The 22828-nt window shown below is 38.1% G+C and overlaps 2 protein-coding genes across 3 annotated transcripts; both read right to left on the bottom strand.

The window, feature by feature from the left end:
• Positions 1–3977: 3977 nt before the first annotated feature.
• On the bottom strand, positions 3978–10627 carry LOC149043151 (microfibril-associated glycoprotein 4-like). The gene is made up of 6 exons (XM_089212742.1): positions 10509–10627; positions 8650–8718; positions 6841–7219; positions 6286–6442; positions 5126–5518; positions 3978–4535 (listed from the first exon to the last, which is right to left on the bottom strand). The coding sequence occupies exons 2-6, from the start codon at positions 8676–8678 to the stop codon at positions 4276–4278; spliced, it is 1218 nt and encodes a 405-aa protein (XP_089068868.1). The 5' UTR covers positions 8679–8718; positions 10509–10627; the 3' UTR covers positions 3978–4275.
• A 6567-nt stretch (positions 10628–17194) lies between these two features.
• On the bottom strand, positions 17195–22712 carry LOC149043150 (microfibril-associated glycoprotein 4-like). Of its 2 annotated transcripts, none has more exons than XM_089211744.1 (5): positions 22311–22712; positions 20246–20639; positions 19462–19618; positions 18321–18713; positions 17195–17762 (listed from the first exon to the last, which is right to left on the bottom strand). In XM_089211744.1, exons 1-5 carry the CDS (start codon positions 22364–22366, stop codon positions 17503–17505), a joined length of 1260 nt encoding a protein of 419 aa, XP_089067870.1. In that variant the 5' UTR covers positions 22367–22712; the 3' UTR covers positions 17195–17502. The 2 variants fall into 2 exon arrangements, with proteins under 2 accessions (XP_089067870.1, XP_089067869.1); XM_089211743.1 differs by lacking the exon at positions 22311–22712 and adding an exon at positions 21210–21834.
• Positions 22713–22828: the final 116 nt, after the last annotated feature.

Here is a 22828-nt window from a genome sequence, read left to right as displayed (position 1 = left end):
TTGAGCCATTCCATTCATGTTTTGAAATTGTGAAACAGATTACGTTTAAATCTCTTTAGAGTGAGAGACTTAGAGGCATTTTCTATCAAGCGAAAATAAGGTGATCTATCGCCTTTTTATGATCAGGTGATCATTGCTTTTCCTTCAATGAATTCAATCCGGACATATACACAGTGCATAATTAAAAAAAAATAAAATAAAAAGACAAGAAAAAAAAGAAACCGTCGGAACGGAGATTTTAAGTCAGCAAGCACTCATTAGGCTATTAGGGATCTTAAGCAAACCACGACGGCGACGGTAACAAGGACGCGGCTAAATAGTAGCTCAGCACGTGCGTCTTAAACGGCTCTGTACATTTCTTAGCCATCCTCTGTGAAACAACAACGTGGAATCACCTAAAGTTACTTGGTCTGAGAACAGAAACCCCGAAGGCAAATTATATATTTAACATGTTTAAGTTTACATTTGAAACTCAACGCTGATCGCACTTATTCCGATAGCCGTTTTCTACATTTTGATAAATATGGAATTTAATCTTCTCCTCCAAGTGTCTATTGTATGGCCTATAATGTGTCGCTTGGATAATCAGACTAAACAGATAATCGGGGAAAATCATTTGCTTTTTCTCCTGTTGCTAATATTCTGCGTGTACATTTTTCACCTCGAAACTCTCTTTTTACCCTCTAGCCTGGAATTTGAATTAGTGCCAGAAAAATTGATAGATATAGAGGTAACCTGTAAAGGACTCAATAGCATTTCACGTGTCTTGAGCGACTGGCGGTGCTCCTAGTCTTTCATTCTACAGAAAATGTATCGTATTCAGACCTAGCCTAACTAGCGGTTCCATGTTAGCTTCCCTCCCGTCGCTCAACGTGGCCCATTTCTCCCTCGATTACCATGAAGGACTGGTGACATTAGCGCGATACGACCACAAAATATTATAAGAAGTCTCAAGAAAAGCGAGAGAAATAAGCTCCTAAAGGTCAAGGTTCGACTTCGTTCGGAACATTAAAGAAAACACGTGACTCATTAGTTAGGCGTGACTCCTTCTCGGAGAAAAACTGGTACCTAGTGCGCGGGATCGATAGAACATAAACTACAAAAGCGACTGCCTTTACACACCCACGCGCACAAAATCGATCAAACACTAAGATTGCACTAAAAAGGTGCTCTTACATTCCCGCCACTGGATTCTGAGATCCAGGCTCACTTTAAATCAAGTTGCTATAGTTCAACCAGAAATTGAAGTGATTATATTTCGTTTCCATGGTCTCAAAACTTGTAAGAAGACTTACATTTTGACAGCTACAAGTTTACTAACCTTAGGCTGTATTTTTTGTTACCGTATTTAGGTAAAGTGTTTTTTCTAGTTACTTGTATCAACGTTCAAATTCCCTTTGTTCTCGCATCATTGTACTTGATGTCTGGACGTAAATAACATGGCTAGCTGACATGCGCAAACTGTCCCTTAAGAGATTTCCGTTAATAGCATTACCCTCGCCAAACAATGGTAGTTAATGTGGATGCCTAATCACCCACGAATATACACAAGGGTGACGCCTCATGTAATCAATTATGTTTACACATTAAGTTATTGTCGACGATAAAGCTTGTGGAAGACACTACAGTTCATCAAATGCTGTGCATCGCAGATTAATAACTTCAGTAGGGAAATTGGTTTTTCAATAAAGTTTGTCAGGGGAAAGCTGCTTTTGACGAAGAGAGCCAGATCAATGCTGGCAATAAAAAATATCCAACGATTTGAGCAAATAGCTAATTACTTGTCAAAACAAATGCCCAAGCAACATAATGGATAATACTTTTGTTAAGTGCATGCAAATTGTTAGCGCTATGGAAAAGGTTTCAAAAAGTAAACAGATTTGGAAGCCTGCAGATTTAACTGTCTAGCATGCACAAGAAAAACAGTCTGCATAGAAATACAAGCTCCATGCGGATTGCTCGAGCAGCCCAGGTGCGTCTAGACGAGATAAGCGACAAAATAGAGCGAGATAAACACAAAAGCATCAAATCAAATTATCATGAGAAAGTTAAAATATGGAACGAGCTCAAATCGATTCATCGCGTGTTTGAACCACTCTACGTTATCAAAGAAAATCAAGCAAGACTTGCAAGAAATCAGCCTGATCTTTCAAAACTGGACTCAAAAAATCGTGCATATGAAAGCGATGGGATGCGAAAAGATAGGACTGTATCTTTAAAATACCAGCCTAGATTGTTGCAAAGAGCTGAAACTCAGAGTAACGTGACAAAACAAAGACGGAGACATACTGAACCCAAAATAGAAGCATTAGAGGGATGGAAAGCCAAACTCGTTAACTCCACAAGTCAGGATACTGCAGCAGGTTCCGCGCAGTTTAAGTGGAGGTCGCAGAGTTGGTCTTTCCAAGGGTCGTCGAAAACCGAGGCAGAATGCCCACGATTTGCACTACCTCAGAGAACCGAGAGAGAACACAATTCCAAATTCCGCAGCGCTTCAGAGGAGCCTCGTATTTCTAACTCAATGTGCACAATCGCATTGGGATATATGGCTTTCAAACGCGTTTTGAAAAACAAGAAATTGTGCCAAGGATTGGAACCCAAAGTTGTTGATTCCAGATTCAGGTCGATGTCAATGCATGAGACAGAACTCAGTGCAAACTCGCGGCTGGTCATGCCTGAACACTCAGAGGCAATTAATGAAAAAGAAGACACTTTGAAATTACTATTTCCAGCCACAGAGAAAACTGTTAATCCACACGCCCGGGTTCGAGTCCTGGCCGCGGCACTACGTTGTGGCCTTAAGCAAGCCGCTTCACTCACCTTGCTTCGTCTTCTCGGATAAGACGTTAAGCCGGAGGTCCCGTCTCCTGCAGGGTTTGGGGTAGGAGACGTTAATTTCCCACGCACGAGATTACTGTGTGATGGATGTCCTCCCCTGGGTTGGGTTGGGTGGATTTAAGAGGGGTAGTGCCCCGTATGGGACTCCATGTCCCGCTGCACTAACCCATTTGGCGTCCGTCTATCCGTAGACGTACCCAATAAAGTTGTTATAAATGACTTGGTTAAAAAAGATAACAATGGGCGAAAACCCAATTCTAAAAGGCGTGCTTCGACTTGCGTCAACAATAGACGACAACTTATTTCATCACTATCCTGGCCGTTAGGTGAGTTACCTGTGAACCCTACAGGAGTGCAGAAAAGCTTATTAAGCCCTGATCATATTTCACACGCACACAGCCCAAATGTCTCTCGCTCACGCTCTGAAATGTCTGTCAGAAGTTTGCCACAAGCATTGAAAACGGAACGAGTTAAAACGGGGAAAGCTTCTGGCTCAATTGAGCAGGAGCACTCAAGCGAGAGTGACGAAGAAATCAAGTTCGGAACATTTCATGAATATTTGGTGAAAAACCCGTGCATAGCTGGCTGAAGAAACCGCTTAAACGAGGGTCAAAATTGCTAAAACCAGTGGGAAGTGGTTGTTTTAGTGAAAGTTTTCAGGCTTTAACTCACAGCAAAACATGAAATATTGTTTTTCGTTTTTGTCGCAGTGGTAATGGATTTGAAAGGTGTACACGGCCCGGATAAAAAATATCCTCAGTTATACAATAAATGCTTAAGAAAGATATTAAATAGAGATTTTCTTAACCCAGGATTGGGGCAACTCTGAATAAATTATAAAAACCAGTTACTAACAACAAAACACTAAAAATACTCGGAAACGTCGAAGTGTCTAAAATCGGACATTAGCCACCTTCCCTTCGGTAACTAGCTGATATACAAACACACACAGATATATATAACATTTCCGTATCCTGCGTGGCGCTCAGAAAGGAATAAATGTTGAAGTCCTATTGATAGTTGTTAAACAAAAATAATTTAAGATTTATTTCAAATATTACCATGACAATTACTACGTTTCCAAGCGTTTAGGGATATTAAGTCCCTTATCAGAAAAAAAAATCACGTGACGAATATTGTTCATCGTGAAATTGTTTATTTTACCAATTTGGTTTTTGAAAAAACTTAGAAATTTTCCCTCAGTGTTACAGTATTTCGCTAAAATCCTCCACAATTTCATTAATTACTTTGCAGAGTCAATCAAGACAGACTCTTTGTGTGGAGTGATATTCTGAATGCAAATACAGGAGATCACAATCACTGTTTAAACTTTCTTCAGGGCTCTGAATTTGTCCCTTTAACTCAGCTAAGGATAGAATTGTACCATTCGACGAGAACTCGGCTGATAAACCAATGTTGACGCCAAAATATATAGATTTATCCGAAGGGTTGTATTTTAATCTCGACCCATTTAAGGCGATCTGGTCTTCCATTGTTCTGGTACCAGTATATTCCTGTAATTGCCTGACTAGGTTGGGGGTTGTACTTTCCGTTCAAATTACAGTCCGTACAATTTTTATACCACCAGGCTCCCTGATGATCCACAGCACAATTACTAATCGCATTACTATCTGCATCTTTATCTTTGGTAGAGAAGGGAGCACCAACATTGTATGAAAACGCATCCATGCATAAACCTGCAAGTTTACGTACAAAACAAAAAACAAAAACAAAAACAAAACAAAAAAACAGTGAGTAGAGTACTCAGTGAGAGATGGGTGAGCCTTTGGCCCCAGTTTCTGACTTTATTCATTTTGATTCAATTTGAGATACCATTCTCTTTTTTCTCGGTGATCGTTTCCAGGAGAGTCTGGAAGTAACCGATCCCATGTCGCGAGTTCTATTCACACGGGTATCCGTTTTCTAAATTCTGCTCCAGAAGAGTGAAAGTAACAGGTTGAGGAAATGAAATCACAGTATTCCAGGGAAGCCACAGTCGCGTTAGGGGTTACCTTTACAAGACGTTTAAAGAGAACGCTTGAATCTTCTCGGCTTGATATTTTTGTAATTAAACAAAGTAATACCTTTGCATGAGGACTAGTGAAATCCCAAAATAGTACAAACCTGACAAGAACGCAGTTACCCAGCTATTTATAACGTTAATTAAAAAATATTTCCCCTTTTCCTTATTAGTGACAAAGTGTAATGACTTCCAACGGTTCAAGACTGACTGTGGACTTGTCAGTAGCAAATCTTGGTGAAAAGGAAAAACTATAACATCATTTACCGGTGTAAGATCCCAAACTCTGCAGACGAAACCCATCATCTTCTCCACTCACAGTAAAGTTTTCGTATTCAGCCCAGCACCAATTCCCATTAAAATCTCTTATCTCTATTCTCAACTTTTGCTGTCGCTGATTGGTCAACCTGTGGATGTTTAGAAGTCCAAGCCAGAATTCTCCCTGCACATTACCAAACCCCTTCTTGTAGTCCATCCAACCGCGGTAAAAATCAACCGAGCCGTTCATTCTCCTCTGAATGACAGCCCAGGGTCCTTCGGCGGAGTAAATCTGATAACAATAGACTTGAAAGGCTCCTTTACCATCTGGATCAATGGTATAAACACCGTCTGATTGACCACCATTCTTCTTTATTTCTGCGCAGCTCTTAGAAATTGAAACTTCATGGAAGAAAGATGAATAGAAAATCATTTTGATATTTGAAGCAAAAGTTACAGAGTGAACTGAGTCATTTTACATGAACCCTTTTAGCCCTTAGAGTGATTAGTATCTAATTTCTCCTAACAATATCACCCATGAATCACATGTCTAGGTCACGAGAATAAAGAAAATGATCACCAATTACATAATCTGCTGATCATTAAGCAAAGTCTCCTTAACCCCATTAGTAAATGTCTAGAGAACCGTATGGAGAATATACATACTGATGTTAGGGTGTAAAGGGTTATCACCGGTGATTGTCAATACAAAATGACACCACGTAAAGAATATTAAATTTCAATCTAAAAATTGGTTACATGACAAAAGCCAATACTCTTAATTATGGAAATGTGTTGATGAATGAAAAATAATTGTCATTTTTGTTTTATGTGGTATTCGAAGTTTATCCTTTCGTTTCGAGGACTTGAGGTGAAATACCGGTACCTTATCAAGGGACTGGTCATCACATCACCAGTGGGGGGCAGGGGGGGGGGGGGGCGGAGATATAATTTACGGAGATATAATTTATCTTATCCCCTAAGGCTCTGTGACATTCTAATTATCCGCCCTTACTGGCAGTCAATTTTCATTGTCCCCTATTAATACTCTGTTAGCAATGACTAAATAATAGATAATCAGTGGTTGCTATGATCTAAGATCTGGCTCTTTTATCTCGTGGTAAAATATCAAATCTGTTTGAAACGAGTTTCCATTCCCCCATTCTTACCTTGCACTCTTTTATCGCAGTAGTTTCCTGTGTAGCCAGGCCTGCACGCACATCTGAATCTCCTTCTGTCACAGGTTTCTTGGCAGGTTCCACCGTTGAGACAATGAATATTTTCACGACAGCATCCATTGTGGCATTGTAGGCATTTGGTTCCTGACTTTACAATGAAAAAGAAGTTTGAGACCTAGCCAGGTCAGCACAATGACCTGACCAGGTCTCGAACCCAGACCTCTCAACCCGAAGTCCAGCGAACTAACCGCGATATGGCAGGTAATTTAGTGTTAACAACTGGGTTGAAAACGTAAATTAGCCACCGTAAAGAGTAAAAAAGCTGACGTTTCGAGCGTTAGCCCTTCGTCAGAGCGATTGAATCGTTCTGACGAAGGGCACTAAATTACCTGCTATACTCTCCCACCGACGCAGCACCACAGTTTCTTTAGAAACTTACCCCTTTAACCGTGATATAGGCCACCTCATCTCCCACCGGAAAGGAAAATTCCTTTATTGCATTTGCTTTCATTCTTGCGAAATAAAACAGAAATGTGTATATCATACCTTGATGTTATACTCAATTCCTATTTCGTGATAGCTAAATCCAATTGTCCTCTTCAATGCCCCAGGTTCCACATATCTGTCTTGTTCATTCAGTTGACAGTTTTTCTGCTTCATTCTTGTTACAAAGTTGAACGACTTACATCGACAGTCCCACGCACAGTTCTCAAAACAGTTCTTGTGACTCTGTACTGTCAGGTTTTTAAAACTGTGGCCATAAAGGGCGTGATTCTCCACACTGTTTCTCTCTCTGGAAAAGCTGTATTGTTTAACTGAACATGGCTTTATTGCGCACATATTTGACTGGCTGCATCCATAGTTTGTGAAAAATAAGCTATACAATATCCAACAGGGAAGTTTTATCGCTTGCAAAAGAGGCATCCTAGTGAAGATACAACAGAGAGAAGATAAGATGTTTCATCAACAGTTCATGAAGAAATAGATTCTATGAGAAATAATATATCATAAAGCATGACACGACGTTTCGACGTTTCCAGAACGTCATTATCAAGTAAAACTAAAATAATAAAATCGAGTATATATATATCGAGTATGAGGAATTACTAAGACAAAATCTGATGAAACCTTAAGAGTCAGTATTCCTTTCAAAGATCAAGTCTCAGTGAACATTGCCAAAAGACAAATGCGCGATCGCAGTTCAAAAATTGGCATTGATGTACAACCAGTCTACACCAGTAAGAAACTTGAGCAGGACCTAAAGCTTAAAGAAATCAAGCCACGCATCGTAAATCAGCATAGCGTTGTTTACTGTTTTAAATGTGATTTGTGTGATTCAAATTACGTCGGATATACGACGCGCCATTTGTTTCAACGCATTGCTGATCATCGATACTCTGCCATTGGTCGCCACCTGAGAGATGCCCATGGGAACATTGACTTACTCAATGAGAGCCAGTTTAGAATGCTCAAAAAATGTGGCACGAAATGGGATTGTCTTGTTTATGAAATGTTGTACATAAGAACAATAAGGCCCAATTTAAACACCCAGAGCGATTCCATTAGGGCTAAACTCTTTGTTTAACTTTTAACGCTTTGTAATTTATTCACCGCTTCATTATATATATACTCGATTTTATTATTTTAGTTTTACTTGATAATGACGTTCTGGAAACGTCGAAACGTCGTGTCATGCTTTATAATATTTTATCGCAGATTTTTATTGTCAAATGTTTTACCAAATCTTTACTTATTCAAATAATATATCATCGTTGAATAAAAGTCTCAACATTGGAGATGCGATAATGTTTTTTTTTCTTTTTCAAAGATAACGCGAAACGTTAGAACTTAGTCTTCTGAAAAAAACGAAATTGTGTTCTAACCGTTTGAGGATAAATTAGACGTTGAACCTGCACGCAACGACATCGATGTCGAACATATTTCGGGCGAAGGAAAGCTTGTTATTTAAGCAATGGACTACACTTCCTATCGGTTACTGGGGTAATAACCCACTTGGGATGTTGGAAGAACATGAGAATTTATGATCTATAACGATCTCCCCACACCCTAAGTGGATTATGACGAAGGTAAATAGGTAGGAAGAGCGGTCTGCTGCTTTTGTAAAATAAGCTTAAAATGTTTCGGGTTCACCTGTGCAATAAACGACTGGTTTTTGACCAATCAGGGCACTCGTTGTATCCTAAAGAACTGTTTTGTTATTATCCCTTTCAAACATATGAATTAAGTCTTTCTTCTTATGAGCAGGCGGCTGTCATTGATCTTTCATGTGATAGTGAAAAACGGGGCTACATTGAAAATAACTACTTCATACATGACATTGCAAAATCGTTTTACCTCACCGATGTGTTTACAATTACTGTCATATTCCTAGCTTGCTATCCCATTTTCATAGTTAGTGTCAAACTGTTGGAAAGAAAATAAATACCCCCACTATTTTAAATCACTTTTTAAAAACATGCTCGTTCTTTGAGAAGAACCGAGATAGCCTCTCTCTTGTTAATATTCAGTTGCTCCTTTACCTGATGCAATATGTGTTGTAGTACAGTATATTTTCCCTATGTAGTTTTCATACCTAGACTCATGTCATATTTCAATTTTTTTTCCAAAAACTCATTAATTGTAATAAGTGGTCTGGCATCCAGGCTGTGAACATTTTTAAGTAAGCACCACTTTCCACTTGAATAAACTATTTTCATTTCTTTATTTGTCTTTCATTTTCGCGTACTTCATCAAAATCCCCCCTAAGAAAATGCAAGCCATGTGTTTGCTTTTTCATTAGAACCAAATTTGTGAAACAAAATATATTTTTTTGATTCAAAAATACTTTCGAATGAACTTCATAACAGAACGATATCAAAATTAACAACAATTTCATCGAGAACACATTTATATATAAATTTGTTATTTCATGAGTCTATTTTGCATGTACTCTTAACCCACTGAAATAAAGGATAAAACATGAATAAAAATAATTCGGCCGGGTATCTTTGAAAATCGATCAGACACTTTTCTCTCTGTTTTCCTCTTACGTATCTTGAGAGGAAAGGTGTTTTGTAAGCTGGTAATTACAGAAATGATGAGAAATGATGCATTTTCTTGCATTCGGATGGGAAATACTTAAAAAATGTTCGGTATGATACTGAAAATTTTTCGAGGTTCCTGGGAAACGCATTTCAATTCGGTGAGTTCGTATCACATTACCACGAGGCTGGAAAGATTTTGCTAGACTTATGCCAAAGTCGAAAACTTAAGACATTTCACTAAACAATTTGAAACAGGATTTTCGTCCTTTTTAAGGTAATGCTTGTAGAGAGCCTAGTTTCTTCATTGCAATAGGAAAGTGGTAAAAACCTAAGAAGAATCTCAACGTATGTCGTTTCTTTCTGCGAAAATATGCATTTTGTCTTCCCTTTCAAATAATTGTCAGACATCCGAATAAATTCAAACAAAAACTTTTTTACGATCTCCTTTGCTTTGACTCCAATGAAAGCTTTTAAAGAAAATTTCTATTTCTGTCCTCGCTTTCTTGTTTTATTCGTGTGAAGTCAAGCAGAAGTATCTAGTACTCCCTCTGCCGGTCATTTTTTGATATCTAAATTTCTCCTTACTGACACAAATTTCCATTATCTTCAACTCTCCTTTGTTGATCACCGGGGAAATTTATCACAAAAAAATGTCATTTCATCGATATATTATTCCTAGATCCTTGAATTTAGAATTCTAATTTTCCTAAGTAAAAAAATCTCCCTCATCTGTTACCTTCATTAACACTACTGCAAAATTGTATCTCACTTTCTTAGTTGCTGCCATTCAGTTTGGATTTCCCACAAATCAAGGGAATTTCAAGAAGGAAGGAAAAAACTGACGAATTTCAAATTTGGATATTTGCGGAGTCTGTGGCTTGAGTAAGCTCTAAAGAGTGACTAATAGTGACTAATAAAAACTTTTTTTACCTCCATTAAACTGGTTCAAACTAGCAACAGGATTATTTAAACTTTTTGGCGTCAACACCTCATCCAGACGAAATGTATGCATTTGTGCACTGAAATGTCTTCAATATTCTCTTTTCAGTTCAGCTTCAAATGATTTGCGCTCAGTTTTATTTTTTAGTGTGATTTAGTGGCTATTTCTTGTCAATCTAAATACTTCTTGAGAATTTAAAAATAACCTAGTAAGCGATATCGGATACTTACGCCTACTAATCCATAATCTGCGGACAACAAAGTAGGTTTCGCGGAGACATCTTGTTCCGAGTTAGAATTAGAACGTCTTTTCGATACGGCGCTGAATTTGTCATAATAGGGTTATTTTTTCAACTGTAATAAATTTCAAAGTGTGTAGTTTTGTGCCCTTGTTTGGGCTGCTAATGGGAAAAGGGTAAACAGAAGCTCTTACTGTCACTGTCACTGTCACTGATATTCAAACAAAAATGAAATGCAATTCGCGTAACCGGTAATGTCCAGGGATTTCAACAAAAGCTGCGGCTAACGGCATTCTACCGCTGCCCATAAGACCTCTGTCTTTTTGGGCTTAATTTTGACTTACGGCTCCTTTTCCAGGCTCAGCCGCCAAGCGCACCATCGCCAATCGCTTATGAAAACAGTTTTGAGGCCCCTAATATGTAATGGCATAAAAATGACATGAACAAAATAAAATTGGCGAGACTAATTCGTATTTGATGAAATCTGACTGAAGATAATTCAGCAGATTCTTTGAAAGGAGAGATTTACTTTATTGTGCTTTTCAAGCTTTTATCTCGAGTAAAAAAATAGTTGTAAATGCAGCGTTTTTGTTTCGTTTTGTTGGTATATAATATAAATATAAAACTTACATAATCACTGAAGCCAAGCAGAAAAAAAGTAAGTATCACCACGTGATTTGCACTAAGAACTCAAAGTTTATCGCATGCAGACCGTCTCCTATGTAACAAAGTGAAAATGTGCTTTCGATGGGATCTGATTGGTTGAAACGGTGGCCTAAGTTCCCTGGTCCAATCACAACAGCCTGTGAGAACAAGGATAAGAAGCACCTAAAACTTAACAGTAAACAATTATTGGATGAGGTTAAGCATGATAGCGAGAATTCTATTTCAAGGCCGAGGTTTGTGTTTGCCAAAGGCCTTGATAATTCTCGCTATGATGCAAAAACCGAAAGCGATAATTATTTATGATGGATATTCCGAAGCGCTTGTAAAGATGATGTTCGTTTGGAAAATGTGGTATTGGATCAATTTATTTCACAATTATTCGAATGTGTTATTTTTTAACAATTTCGGAAATTGTATCGTAATAATTGTAAACGAATTTTTAGCAAATGAGTGAACTGACATTAATGTTAATTAGTTCTGGAAACCCCAATTGGGAAAAAAACCAGTGAAATAATAGTATTGTATTGTATAAAAACTATTGCCAGATGGAAGAACATAACCTTATATTAAATGAGTTATTGACTTAAATAGCACCATTATCAATATAAATTTTCAATTGCGCTTCACAAAGTCAGTGATTAAACCACACCTTAATATTAGAGCCAAAGGAAATTAAGATATTGATATTCATGTACAATAATAAGTCAAACTTTATCACATGAAAACACTCTCTTACAAAAGAAAACTTAAGAAATGACCACTGTTACTTTTAAAAGACAACTTGGTATTGAAAGCCTGAAAGAAAGCTACCTAGCTTCTACAACTACATGCGCAGCCGTTTGACCGATGTAATGCGACTAAGCGAAGATATGTTTTGAATTGGATCTGATTGGTTGAAATGGGGGCGTTAATATTCTATAGTACACAATTTAAGAACTAATGATTTCAAGTTTATTTTGATGCTGCCTTGAGGTTGACGTAGCTGCTTTGCAGTTTGTTGGTCCCTCAACGTTAGCGCTTTTCATCAACTGATCATTATATTTTTGCACTGCCTAATGGTACGTGCTCTATTTAACAACTAACATTTTTATTTTTCACCATTTTACACTTACTACACTTCCCACACACACACTTCCTTTCCCCTAATTAACCCACTATTTTTGTGGAGATTTGCAAACCCTTTCATTGGAGATTCTTTAACTTTACACCTGCAATACCACAAAGGTTGCTAGATAATTCCATTGATTTATAGAAAAAAAAATTTTTTTTTAACTGTATTTTTAATGTTGTTTGGGCTTAGGCCGATAGGAGTGTTAATGAGATCGAAATGTTGTACTAAAAGATCACAAAAACTGTAAGCTCAAATCGTGCAAATAATGACGTTTAGTCTAATGCATTTCCTAATCTAAAATAAACAAAAAGTCGTTTGATTGCTTTATGTTTGTTTGCGCCTGTTTAGCCTTTTACACGGAGCACATTCACGTTAGAATCGATCACGTAATTTTTTCGATTCAAAACACTTGGAAAATATCTCTTTGTTATGAAGAAAAAAACTATGGCAATCTGATGGAAGAATTATTTCAAATACTGCATCGTTCAGTAGTTTTTAATTGATTTTATATATTATTGATTCTTCTCCACTCGATTGAAGAAGTCTCGGAACTTGACAGTATTACTCGCATGCGCCATATACAAAAGATTTCAGTCGTGACTACATTGAAATACATCAAACAAGAAAATGTTTGCTCCCGAAATTGAAATATAACCCGGCAGGGGGTTGCAGTATTGAATAGCAAATAAGAAACTGGAGGAAAGAAACTATTTATTCCTTTTTGTGCAATACTGATCTCTTTACTCGTAATGTACCCGCTTTCATGGCACGTAATAGTTCCGAGTTGACGAAGTGTAACAGTTATAAGATTTCCCCTTGTACTACTTAACTTTTAAGTCCAAAATAAATTGTCTATATTTAGCGTAATGAATGCGTCCGAATGATGACTGAAGTCGGCTTGTCACACTTCATAGCTATTTTAGATAATAAAATATTTATCGGTAGAAATATTTTGTTTTCGTGCAGTTTTACTTCTTAAATTTTTATTAGCTTTAGTTTCCAGTTCTATGGAGGTCTGTAGTTTTTTCAAAGCGTTCAAATTCTGCTGTGCCTTTAATCTTCCAGAACAACCCTTTTTCAAATTATTTTCATCACCTTCTTCGACTCACTCTAAAATTTTTTTTTTAATCCCAGACTTACGGTCTTGTCTAAAATGTCTTTCGATGCCGTGGTGCTTTTAACTCGAGACCTTTTGTAGGGTAATTCTAGACAACACAAACACCAACGGCCACCAGTACATTAGAGTATTTCCTACACTTTTGTTTCTTCTCTCAGTAGCACAATAAGGCTACAAATTAAAATTCTTATTATTTCATTTCTCTTGCTAATGTCTTGGTACTGAAGAAGTATTAAACCAGCTGTCATCGGCGTTGCTTTCCACCCCACGCAGTGCACGCATGCGTGCAGGATCTTCCACGCGATGAGACTGTGCGTGTGTATTGCTTTCAAATGGCTTACTTAACAAAATATCCCTAAAAAGGATTGTTGATGTTATTTTTTTTCCTTGAAAAAAAAAATAATAACAGACGCTTAAAGCTTCAGTAAGTCTTGCGTTATTTATGTTACTGATTTAGATTAATGAGACCGTCGTCTGCTACCGTATTTTAATATTTCTGTCTGGTTTTGACCGGAGCTAAGGATCAAGTACTTTAGAGAACTTTCTCTTTTCTCTAGAGGAAAGTGTGAACTATATGCCTGAATTAACATCTGTTACCACTAAACGGGATACTGCCCAGTCATTGGGGGAGCGCTGTCTCTTTAACACTACCGCTCGCTAAAACTGCGACACGCGTTAATCCCAAAATCCAAATCACAGTTGAGCCATTCCTTTCATGTTTTGAAATTGTGAAATAGGTCACATTTAAATCTCTTTAGGAGTGAGAGAATCACGGGCATTTTCTATCGAGCAAAAATGTGGTGATCTATCGCCTTTTTATGATCGAGTGATCATTACTTTTTCTTCAACGAATTATGTTTGGACATATATTCAGTGCATAATTAACAAAAAAAAAAAGACAAGAAAAAAAGAAGCCGTCGGAACGGAGATTTTAGGTCAGCAAGCACTCATAAGGCTATTAGGGATCTTTAGCAAACCACGACGGCGACGGTAACAAGTCGTTCAACGCGGCCCCTTTCTCGCTCGACTGCCATGAAGGACTGGCGACATTACCGTAATAGGACCACAAAATGATATAAGAAGTCTCAAGAAAAGCGAGAGAAATAAGCTCCTAAACGTCGAAGTTCGACTTCGTTCGGAACAGTATAAAAGTACGTGACTCACTAGCGAGACGTGACTCCTCCTCGGAGAAAAACTGGTATTTGGTGCGCGGGAACGCTAGAACATAAACTACAAAAACGACTGCCTTTACACACCCACGTGCACAAAATCGATCAAACACTAAGATTGCACCAAAAAGGTGCTCTTACATTCCCGCCATTGGATTCTGAAATCCAGGCCCACTTTAAATCAAGTTGCTATAGTTCTACCACACATTAAAGTGATTACATTTCGTTTCCATGGTCTCAAAACTTGTAAGAAAACTTACATTTTGACCGCCACAAGTTTACTAACTTTAGGCTGTATCTTTTCTTACCGTATCTAGGTATAGTGTTTTTTCTAGTTACTTGTATCAACGTTCAAATTCCCTTTGTTCTCGCATCATTGTACTTGATGTATGGACGTAAATAACATGGCTAGCTGACATGCGCAAACTGTCCCTTAAGAGATTCCCGATAAAAACATTACCCTCGCCAAACAATATTGGATGCCTAATCACCCATGAGTATACACAAGGGTGACGCCTCGTGTAATCAATTATGTTTACACATAAGTTATTGTCGACGATAAAGCTTGTGGAAGACACTACAGTTCATTAAATGCTGTGCATCGTAAATTAGTAACTTCAATAGGGAAATAGGTGTTCAATAAAGTTTGTCAGGGAAAGCTGCTTTGACTAAGAAAGCTAGATCAATGCTGGCAATAACAAATATCCAACGATTTGAGCAAATAGCTAATTACTTGTCAAAACAAATGCCCAAGCAACATAATGGATAATACTTTTTTTAAGTGCATGCAAATTATCAGCGCTATGGAAAAGGTTTCAAAAAGTAAACAGATTGGGAAGCCTGCAGATTTAACTGTCTAACATGCACAGGAAAAACATTCTGCACCGAGATACAAGCTCAGTGCGGATTTCTCGAGCAGCTCAGGTGCGTCTAGACGAGATAAGCGATAAAATAGAGCGAGATAAACACAAAAGCATCAAATCAAATTATCATGAGAAAGTTAAAATATGGAACGAGCTCAAATCGCTTCATCGCGTGTTCGAACCACTCCACGTTATCAAAGAAAATCAAGCGAGACTTGCAGGAAATCAGCCTGCTCTTTCAAAACTGAACTAAAAAAATCGTGCGCATGAAAGCAATGGGATGCGAAAAGATGGGACTGTATCTTTAAAATACCAGCCTAGATTGTTGCACAGAGCTGAAACTCAGAGTAACGTGACAAATCAAAGACGGAGACATACTGAACCCAAAATAGAAGCATTGGAGGGATGGAAAGCCAAATTCGTTACCTCCACAAGTCAGGATACTGCAGCGGGTTCCGCGCAGTTTAAGTGGAGGTCGCAGAGTTGGTCTTTCCAAGGGTCGTCGAAAACCGAGGCAGAATGCCCACGATTTGCACTACCTCAGACAACCGAGAGAGAACACAATCCCAAACTCCGCAGCGCTTCAAATTTCCTCGAATTTCTAATTCAATGTGCACAATCGCATTGAGATATATGGCTTTCAAACGCGTTTTGAAAAACAAAAAATTGTCCTAAGGATTGGAACTCAAAGTTGTTGATTCCAGATTCAGGTCGATATCAATGCATGAGAAAGAACTCAGTGCAAACTCGCGCCTGGTCATGCCTGAACACTCGGAGGCAATTAATGAAAAAGAGGACACTTTCAAGTTCTTGTTTCCAGCCACACAGAAAACTGTTAATCCACATTTAGTTAAAAAAGATAACAATGGGCGAAAGCCCAATTCTAAAAGGCGTGCTTCGACCTGCGTCTACAACAGACGACAACTTGCTTCATTGCTATCCTGGCCGTTAAGCGAGTAACCTGTGAACCCTTCAGAAGTGCAGTAAAGCTTATTAAGCCCTGATCATATTCCAAATGCACACAGCCCAAATGTCTCTCGCTCACGTTCTGAAATGTCTGTCAGAAGTTCGCCACAAGCACTGAAACGGAACGAGTCAAAACGGGAAGAGCTTCTGGCTCAATTTAACAGGAGCACTCAAGCGAGAGTGACGAAGAAATCAAGTTCGGAACATTTCATGAATATTTTGGTAAAAAACCCATGCATAACAGGCTGAAAAAAACCGCTCAAAAGAGGGTCAAAACTGCTAAAACCAGTGGGAAGTGGTTGTTTTAGTGAAAGTTTTCAGGCTTTAACTCACAGCAAAACATGAAATATTGTTTTTTGTTTTTGTCGCAGTGGAAATGGATTTGAAAGGAGCACGTATAAAAAATACTCTCAGTTATATGATAAATGCTAAAAAAAGATACTAAATAAAGATTTTCTTAACGTCCAATTATTGGATTGGGGCAACTCTGAATAAATGATAAAAACCAGTTACTAACAACAAAACACTAAAAATACCCGGAAACATTGAAGTGTCTAAAATCGGACATTAGTCACCTTCACTTCGGTAACAAGCTGTTACATATGTATATAACATTTTCGTATCCTGCATGGCGCTCAGAAAGATATAAAAGTTTACGTTTTATTGATAGTTGTTAAACAAAAATAATTTCAGATTTATTTCAACGATTACCCCGACAACTATTACGTTTCCATGCGTTTAGGGAAATTAAGTCCTTTATCATAAAAAAAAAAATCACGTGACGAATATTGTTCATCGTGAAATTGTTTAATTGACCAATTCTGTTTTTGAAAAAACTTTCTACTTTTCCCTCAATGCTACAGTATTTCGCTAAAATCCTCCTCAATTTCATTAACTACTCTGCAGAGTCAATCGGGACAGACTCTTTGTGTCGAGCGATATTCTGTTACGCAGGCAACTTCAGGAGATCACAATCACTGCTTAAACTTTCATCAGGGCTCTGAATTTGTCCCTATAATTCAACTAAGGATAGAATTGTACCGTCCGACGAGAACTCGGCTGATAAACCAATGTTGACGCCATAATACACAGATTTATCCGGTGGGTTGTATTTTAATCTCGACCAATTTAAGGTGGACTGGTGTTCTATTGTTCTGGTACCAGTATATTCCAGTAGTTGCCTGACCAGCCAGGGGGTTGTACTTTCCGTTCAGATTACACTGCGTGCACGATTTATACCACCAGGCTCCCTGATGATCTACAGCACAATTTCTAGGCGCATAACTATCTGCATCTTTATCTTTGGTAGAGAAGGGAGCACCAACATTGTATGAAAACGTATCTATGCATGAACCTGCAAGTTTACGTACAAATCAAAAGTAAAAAAATAATGAGTAGGGTACTCAGTGAGAGATGGTTGAGCCTTTGGCCCCAGTTTCTGACGTTATACATTTTGATTCAATTCAGAGAGAGTCTAGAAATAACCAATCCTATGTCGCGAATTCTACTCACGTGGGTATCGGTTTTTTTTTTCCATTTTTGCCCCAGAAGAGTTAAAGCAACACGTTGAGGAAATGAAATCACAGTACTCCAGGAAAACCACAGTCGAGATAGGGGTTACCTTTGCAAGACGTTTCAAGAGAACGCTTAAACCCTCTCGGCTTGATATTTTTGTAATACTTAGTATAAAGTAATACTTTGTATAAGGACTAGTGAAATCACAAGATAATTCAAACCTGACAAGAATGCTTTTGGACTCAAATTTACTCAGCTTTTTTATAACTTTCATTAAAAAATGCTTCCCCTTTTCCTTATTAGTGACAAAATGTAATTACTTTCAACGGTTCAAGACTGACTGCGGACTTGTCAGTAGCAAATCTTGGTCAGAAGGAAAAACTTAAGCATCATTTACCGGTATAAGATTCCAAACTCTGCAAACGAAACCCATCATCTTCTCCGCTCACGGTAAAGTTTTCGTATTCAGCCCAGCACCAATTCCCATCGAAACTTTCCATCTCTATTCTCAACTTTTGCTGTCGCTGATTGGTCAACCTGTGGATGTTTAGAAGCCCAAGCCAGAATTCTCCCTGCACATTACCAAACCCCTTCTTGTAGTCCATCCAACCGCGGTAAAAATCAACCGAGCCGTTCATTCTCCTCTGAATGACAGCCCAGGGTCCTCCGGCGGAGTAATTCTGATAACAATAGACTTGAAAGGCTCCTTTACCATCTGGATCAATGGTATAAACACCGTCTGATTGACCTCCATTCTTCTTTATTTCTGCGCAGCTCTTAGAAATTGAAACTTCATGAAAGAAAGAAGAACAGAAAATCATTATGACATTTGAAGTAAAAGTTACAAAGTGAAATCATTTTGCATAAACCCTTTTAGCCCTTAGAGTGATTAGCATCTAATTTCTCCTAACAATATTACCCCTGAATTACACGTCTAGGTCACGAGAATAGGGGAAATGATCACCAGTAAGATAATCTCCTGATCATTAAACAAATCCTCCTTGTCAGCGTCTTAGTAAATGTTTAGAGAACCGTATGGAGAATATATATACTGATATTAGGGTGTAAAGGGTAACCGGTAACCTTCAATAAAAAATGACACCCACGTGAAGAATATTAATTTTAATCCAAATACCGGTTTTATGACAAAAGCTATTACTCTTAATTATGGAAATTTGTTGATGAATTAAAAATAGGAGATCAATAAAAAATTTTTATTCTTGTGTTATGTGTTATCTCCAATTTCGAAGACTTGAGGTGGAATGCCAAGTGCACTATCAAGGGGCTAGTCATTGCACCACCTGTGCGGGGGGGGGGGGGAGGGGGGGAGGCGGAGATATAATTTATCTGATCCCCTATGGCTCTGTGATATTCTAATCATCTGCTCTTATTGGCAGTCAATTTTCATTGTCCCCCATTTATACTCTATAAGCAACGACTAAATAATAGATAATCAGTGGTCCTCAAGATCTGGCTCTTTTATCACATGGTAAAATATCAAATCTGTTTGCAATGAGCTTCCATTCCTCCATTCTTACCTTGCGCTTTTTTATCGCAGTACATTCCTGTGTAACCAGGCCTGCACATACATGTGAATCTCCTTCTGTCACAGGTTTCTTGGCAGGTTCCACCGTTGAGACAGTGAATATTTCCACGACAGCATTCATTGTGGCATTGTAGGCATTTGGTTCCTGACTTAACAATGGAAAAAAAAAGGCTAAATAAAAGTTTGAAAACCAGTACTGCTTTGTTATTTTTTCGTTCCTGAGTGGATACTTCCTAGGTAAATTTCATGTATTGATTTTACCACAGTGTTACACTCAGTTCCATTTCCATGGAAGCATTTGTACTTGTCTTCACAATAAAAACAAATCAAACAACACGAAAAGGAAAGTTTAAAAGTTTCCAAACCAATGTAGGTTAAGTCTTTACTCTGGCTAAGTACCATGAAGCGGCCAGGAGTATCCCTACTCCCCCCTGGATGGGATGCTAGTCCATCCCAAAGTTACCCACCCCCCCCTCCCCCCAGTATTTCCATTTCCCAAGGCTTCCCTGAAAATTTAACTGTACCCCTTTATACTCTTGGGTGGAGAGAGGCACTGTAAAGGAGTAAGTTTTTTGCTCAAGAAGAACAAATGATCTGGCCAGATCTCGAACCCGTACCTTTCAACCCGAAGTCCAGCGAACTAACCGCAATATGGGCCACCACAACTCCCCCCCCCCCCAAAAAAAAAAAAAAGGAAAAAAAGAAAAAAGAAACAATTCCCTAAATTAATTTGCTTTCATTCTTGCTAGATCAAAACAGAAATTTGTTTATCATACCTTAACGTTATACTCAATTCCTATTTCGTGATAGCTAAATCCAATTGTCCTCTTCAATGCCCCAGGTTCCACATATCTGTCTTGTTCATTTAGGTGACAGTTTTTCTGCTTCATTCCTGTTACAAAGTTGAACGACTTACATCGACAGTCCCACGCACAGTTCTCAAAACAGTCCTTGTGACTCTGCACTGTCAGGTTTTTAAAACTGTGGTCATAAAGGGCGTGATTCTCCACACCGTTTCTCTCTCTGGAAAAGCTGTATTGTTTAACTGTACATGGCTTTATTGTGCACATATTTGACTGGCTGCATCCATAGTTTGTGAAAAATACGCCATATAGTATCCAACAGGGGATCTTTATCGCTTTCATCTTTATCGCTTTCAAAAGAGGCATCCTAGTATAGTAATAATACAACTGAGAGACGATAAGATGTTTCATCAACAGTTCATGAGGAAATAATGTCCGAGAATGAAATATTTTATCGTTAAAATAAAAACTCTCATTTTTTCCTCAGAGGGCACGGTAACGAATCCTGTAATCTGATTGGTTCTTAGCGCAGTCTGTATTTTCCTATCTCTACCCACGGGCACGGTGACGCTTTCGTGATCATGAGTTGCCGAGTACATCCCTAACTTCGTTGCCATTTTACATAAATAAATCTCGTTTTTCCGGCTGGGCAGTACTCTCAAGCAATGACGTCGGTCATTACCTCAAGCCGATAAATAACTTATTAATCCTCTCTTTTCCCTCTCTCGAATCACTTTAGTTGATAGAAATATATTGGTTTCGAAATGAATTTGTGTAATCAAAAGTGTCAATCGCTCTGACGAAGGGCTAACGCTCGAAACGTCAGCTTTTTTACCCTTTACGGTGGCTAATTTACGTTTTCAACCCAGTTGTTAACACTAAATTACCTGCTATCCTCTCCCACTGACGCAGCACCACAGTTTCTTTAAAAACTTACCCCTTTATTCATTTGTCATGAAATCGGTCGACAACCGGCCTAAAAACCGTCTGTAATTAACTTTAATTCTTCACAAAAAGTACCTGGAAAGTTAAAACAATTGTATTAACCATGGAACTTTCATTCATTTAATATTTGAATTCTTTCAAACAATTTGTTCGTAGTCAAAGGGCGTGCGAAGTTTTAAGTTCTGCTGCAAAGACGCTTTCGGTGAGTCTTTTCAAGTCCGTTCAATTTGGACATTTCTACCGTAAATTGCACAACAGAAATTGAAGAAATTCAACGAGAAAAAGTCGCATTAAATCCCCTTGTGTCTAGTTGAAGTGTTTATTCGAATTTAGTTTTCGTGGAGGAAATTAAAGACCAGATTTACACACGCCATTGCAGCAAGCAAACGAGCAAGCTCTCACAACTTCAAAATAAACATTTGAACTCACTTACAATTACTTACTTTGCCATTCAGTTACTGAACAGGGGTAAATTTTCGTACGTTAATCAATCATCGATGAGAATGAATAATACTTTCCGAAAGATCATTGATTGTTTTTGAAGAAAACGTTGTCGTGACAGTCCTTGCCAGACGAGTTCTGTTGTAGTTTCAAAAGTGTACATGCGCTTGTTTTTCTTACGTGTCTCTAATTGACAGGTGTCAGATTGTGACAGATACTTGTAAAAATAATGTTTCAGAGTTTGTTTGGAACCTTTTCAATCACCTTTATCATTACGCAAATGAAAATGTTTCGGAGAAGCTTCTCTCTTTAAAAATTTGCATTGCTTCTATATTACTAGTTCAAAAATTGTTCAGTTTATGGAAGATCTTGCAGTTATTTAAGTCCTAAATCATTCGGGTTCTTTTGGCAAGGATTTCGTTAAGTTTAAGGGAAGAAATAAAAATGTTATTTACCAGCCTAAGGCAGTCCATGTTGGGAAAAACTATACCCTCTGTCTTGAGTGCCGCCCTCAGTCTACGGCTTTTGGTGGTACTTAAGAACTCGGCGAATAATATATATTTAACGTTGGAGATGCTATGATGTCTTTTCTCTTTCAAAGATAATGTGAAACGTTAGAAATTAGTCTCTGAAAAAAATATTGTGTTCTAACCGTTTGAGGACAAATAAGACGTTGAACCTGCACGCAACGACATCGATGTTAAACATATTTTCGGGCGAAAGAAAGCTTGTTATTTAGGCAATGAACCACACTTTCTATCGGTTAACTGGGGTAATAACCCACTTGGGATGTTGGAAGAACATGTAAAAATAAGGTTAAAATGTTTCGGGTTTATCTGTGCAATAAACGTTTAGTTTTTGACCAATCAAGACATTTGTTGTATTTCAGTTATTTTATAAACCTGTGTTGTTATTATCCCTTTCGAAAATATGAATTAAAAGACTTACTTATTATGAGCAGGATGCTGTCATTGAACTTTCATGGGATGATGAAAAAACTGGGCTACTTGACACTGCAAAATTGCTGTTATATTCCTAGCTTGCTATCCCATTTTCATGGTCAGTGTCAAACTGTTGGAAAGAAAATTAAAACCCCCACTATTTCAAAGCACCTTTCAAAAAAAATGCTCGTTCTTTGACAAGAACCAAGATGGCCTTTCTCTTGTCAAT

This window comes from Pocillopora damicornis, chromosome 7 (genome assembly GCF_964200805.1).
Source record: "Pocillopora damicornis chromosome 7, jaPocDami1.2, whole genome shotgun sequence".
NCBI classification, from domain to species: domain Eukaryota; kingdom Metazoa; phylum Cnidaria; class Anthozoa; order Scleractinia; family Pocilloporidae; genus Pocillopora; species Pocillopora damicornis.
Note: the sequence above shows the minus strand (reverse complement) of the source record. Positions and strands in the feature narration are given on the sequence as shown.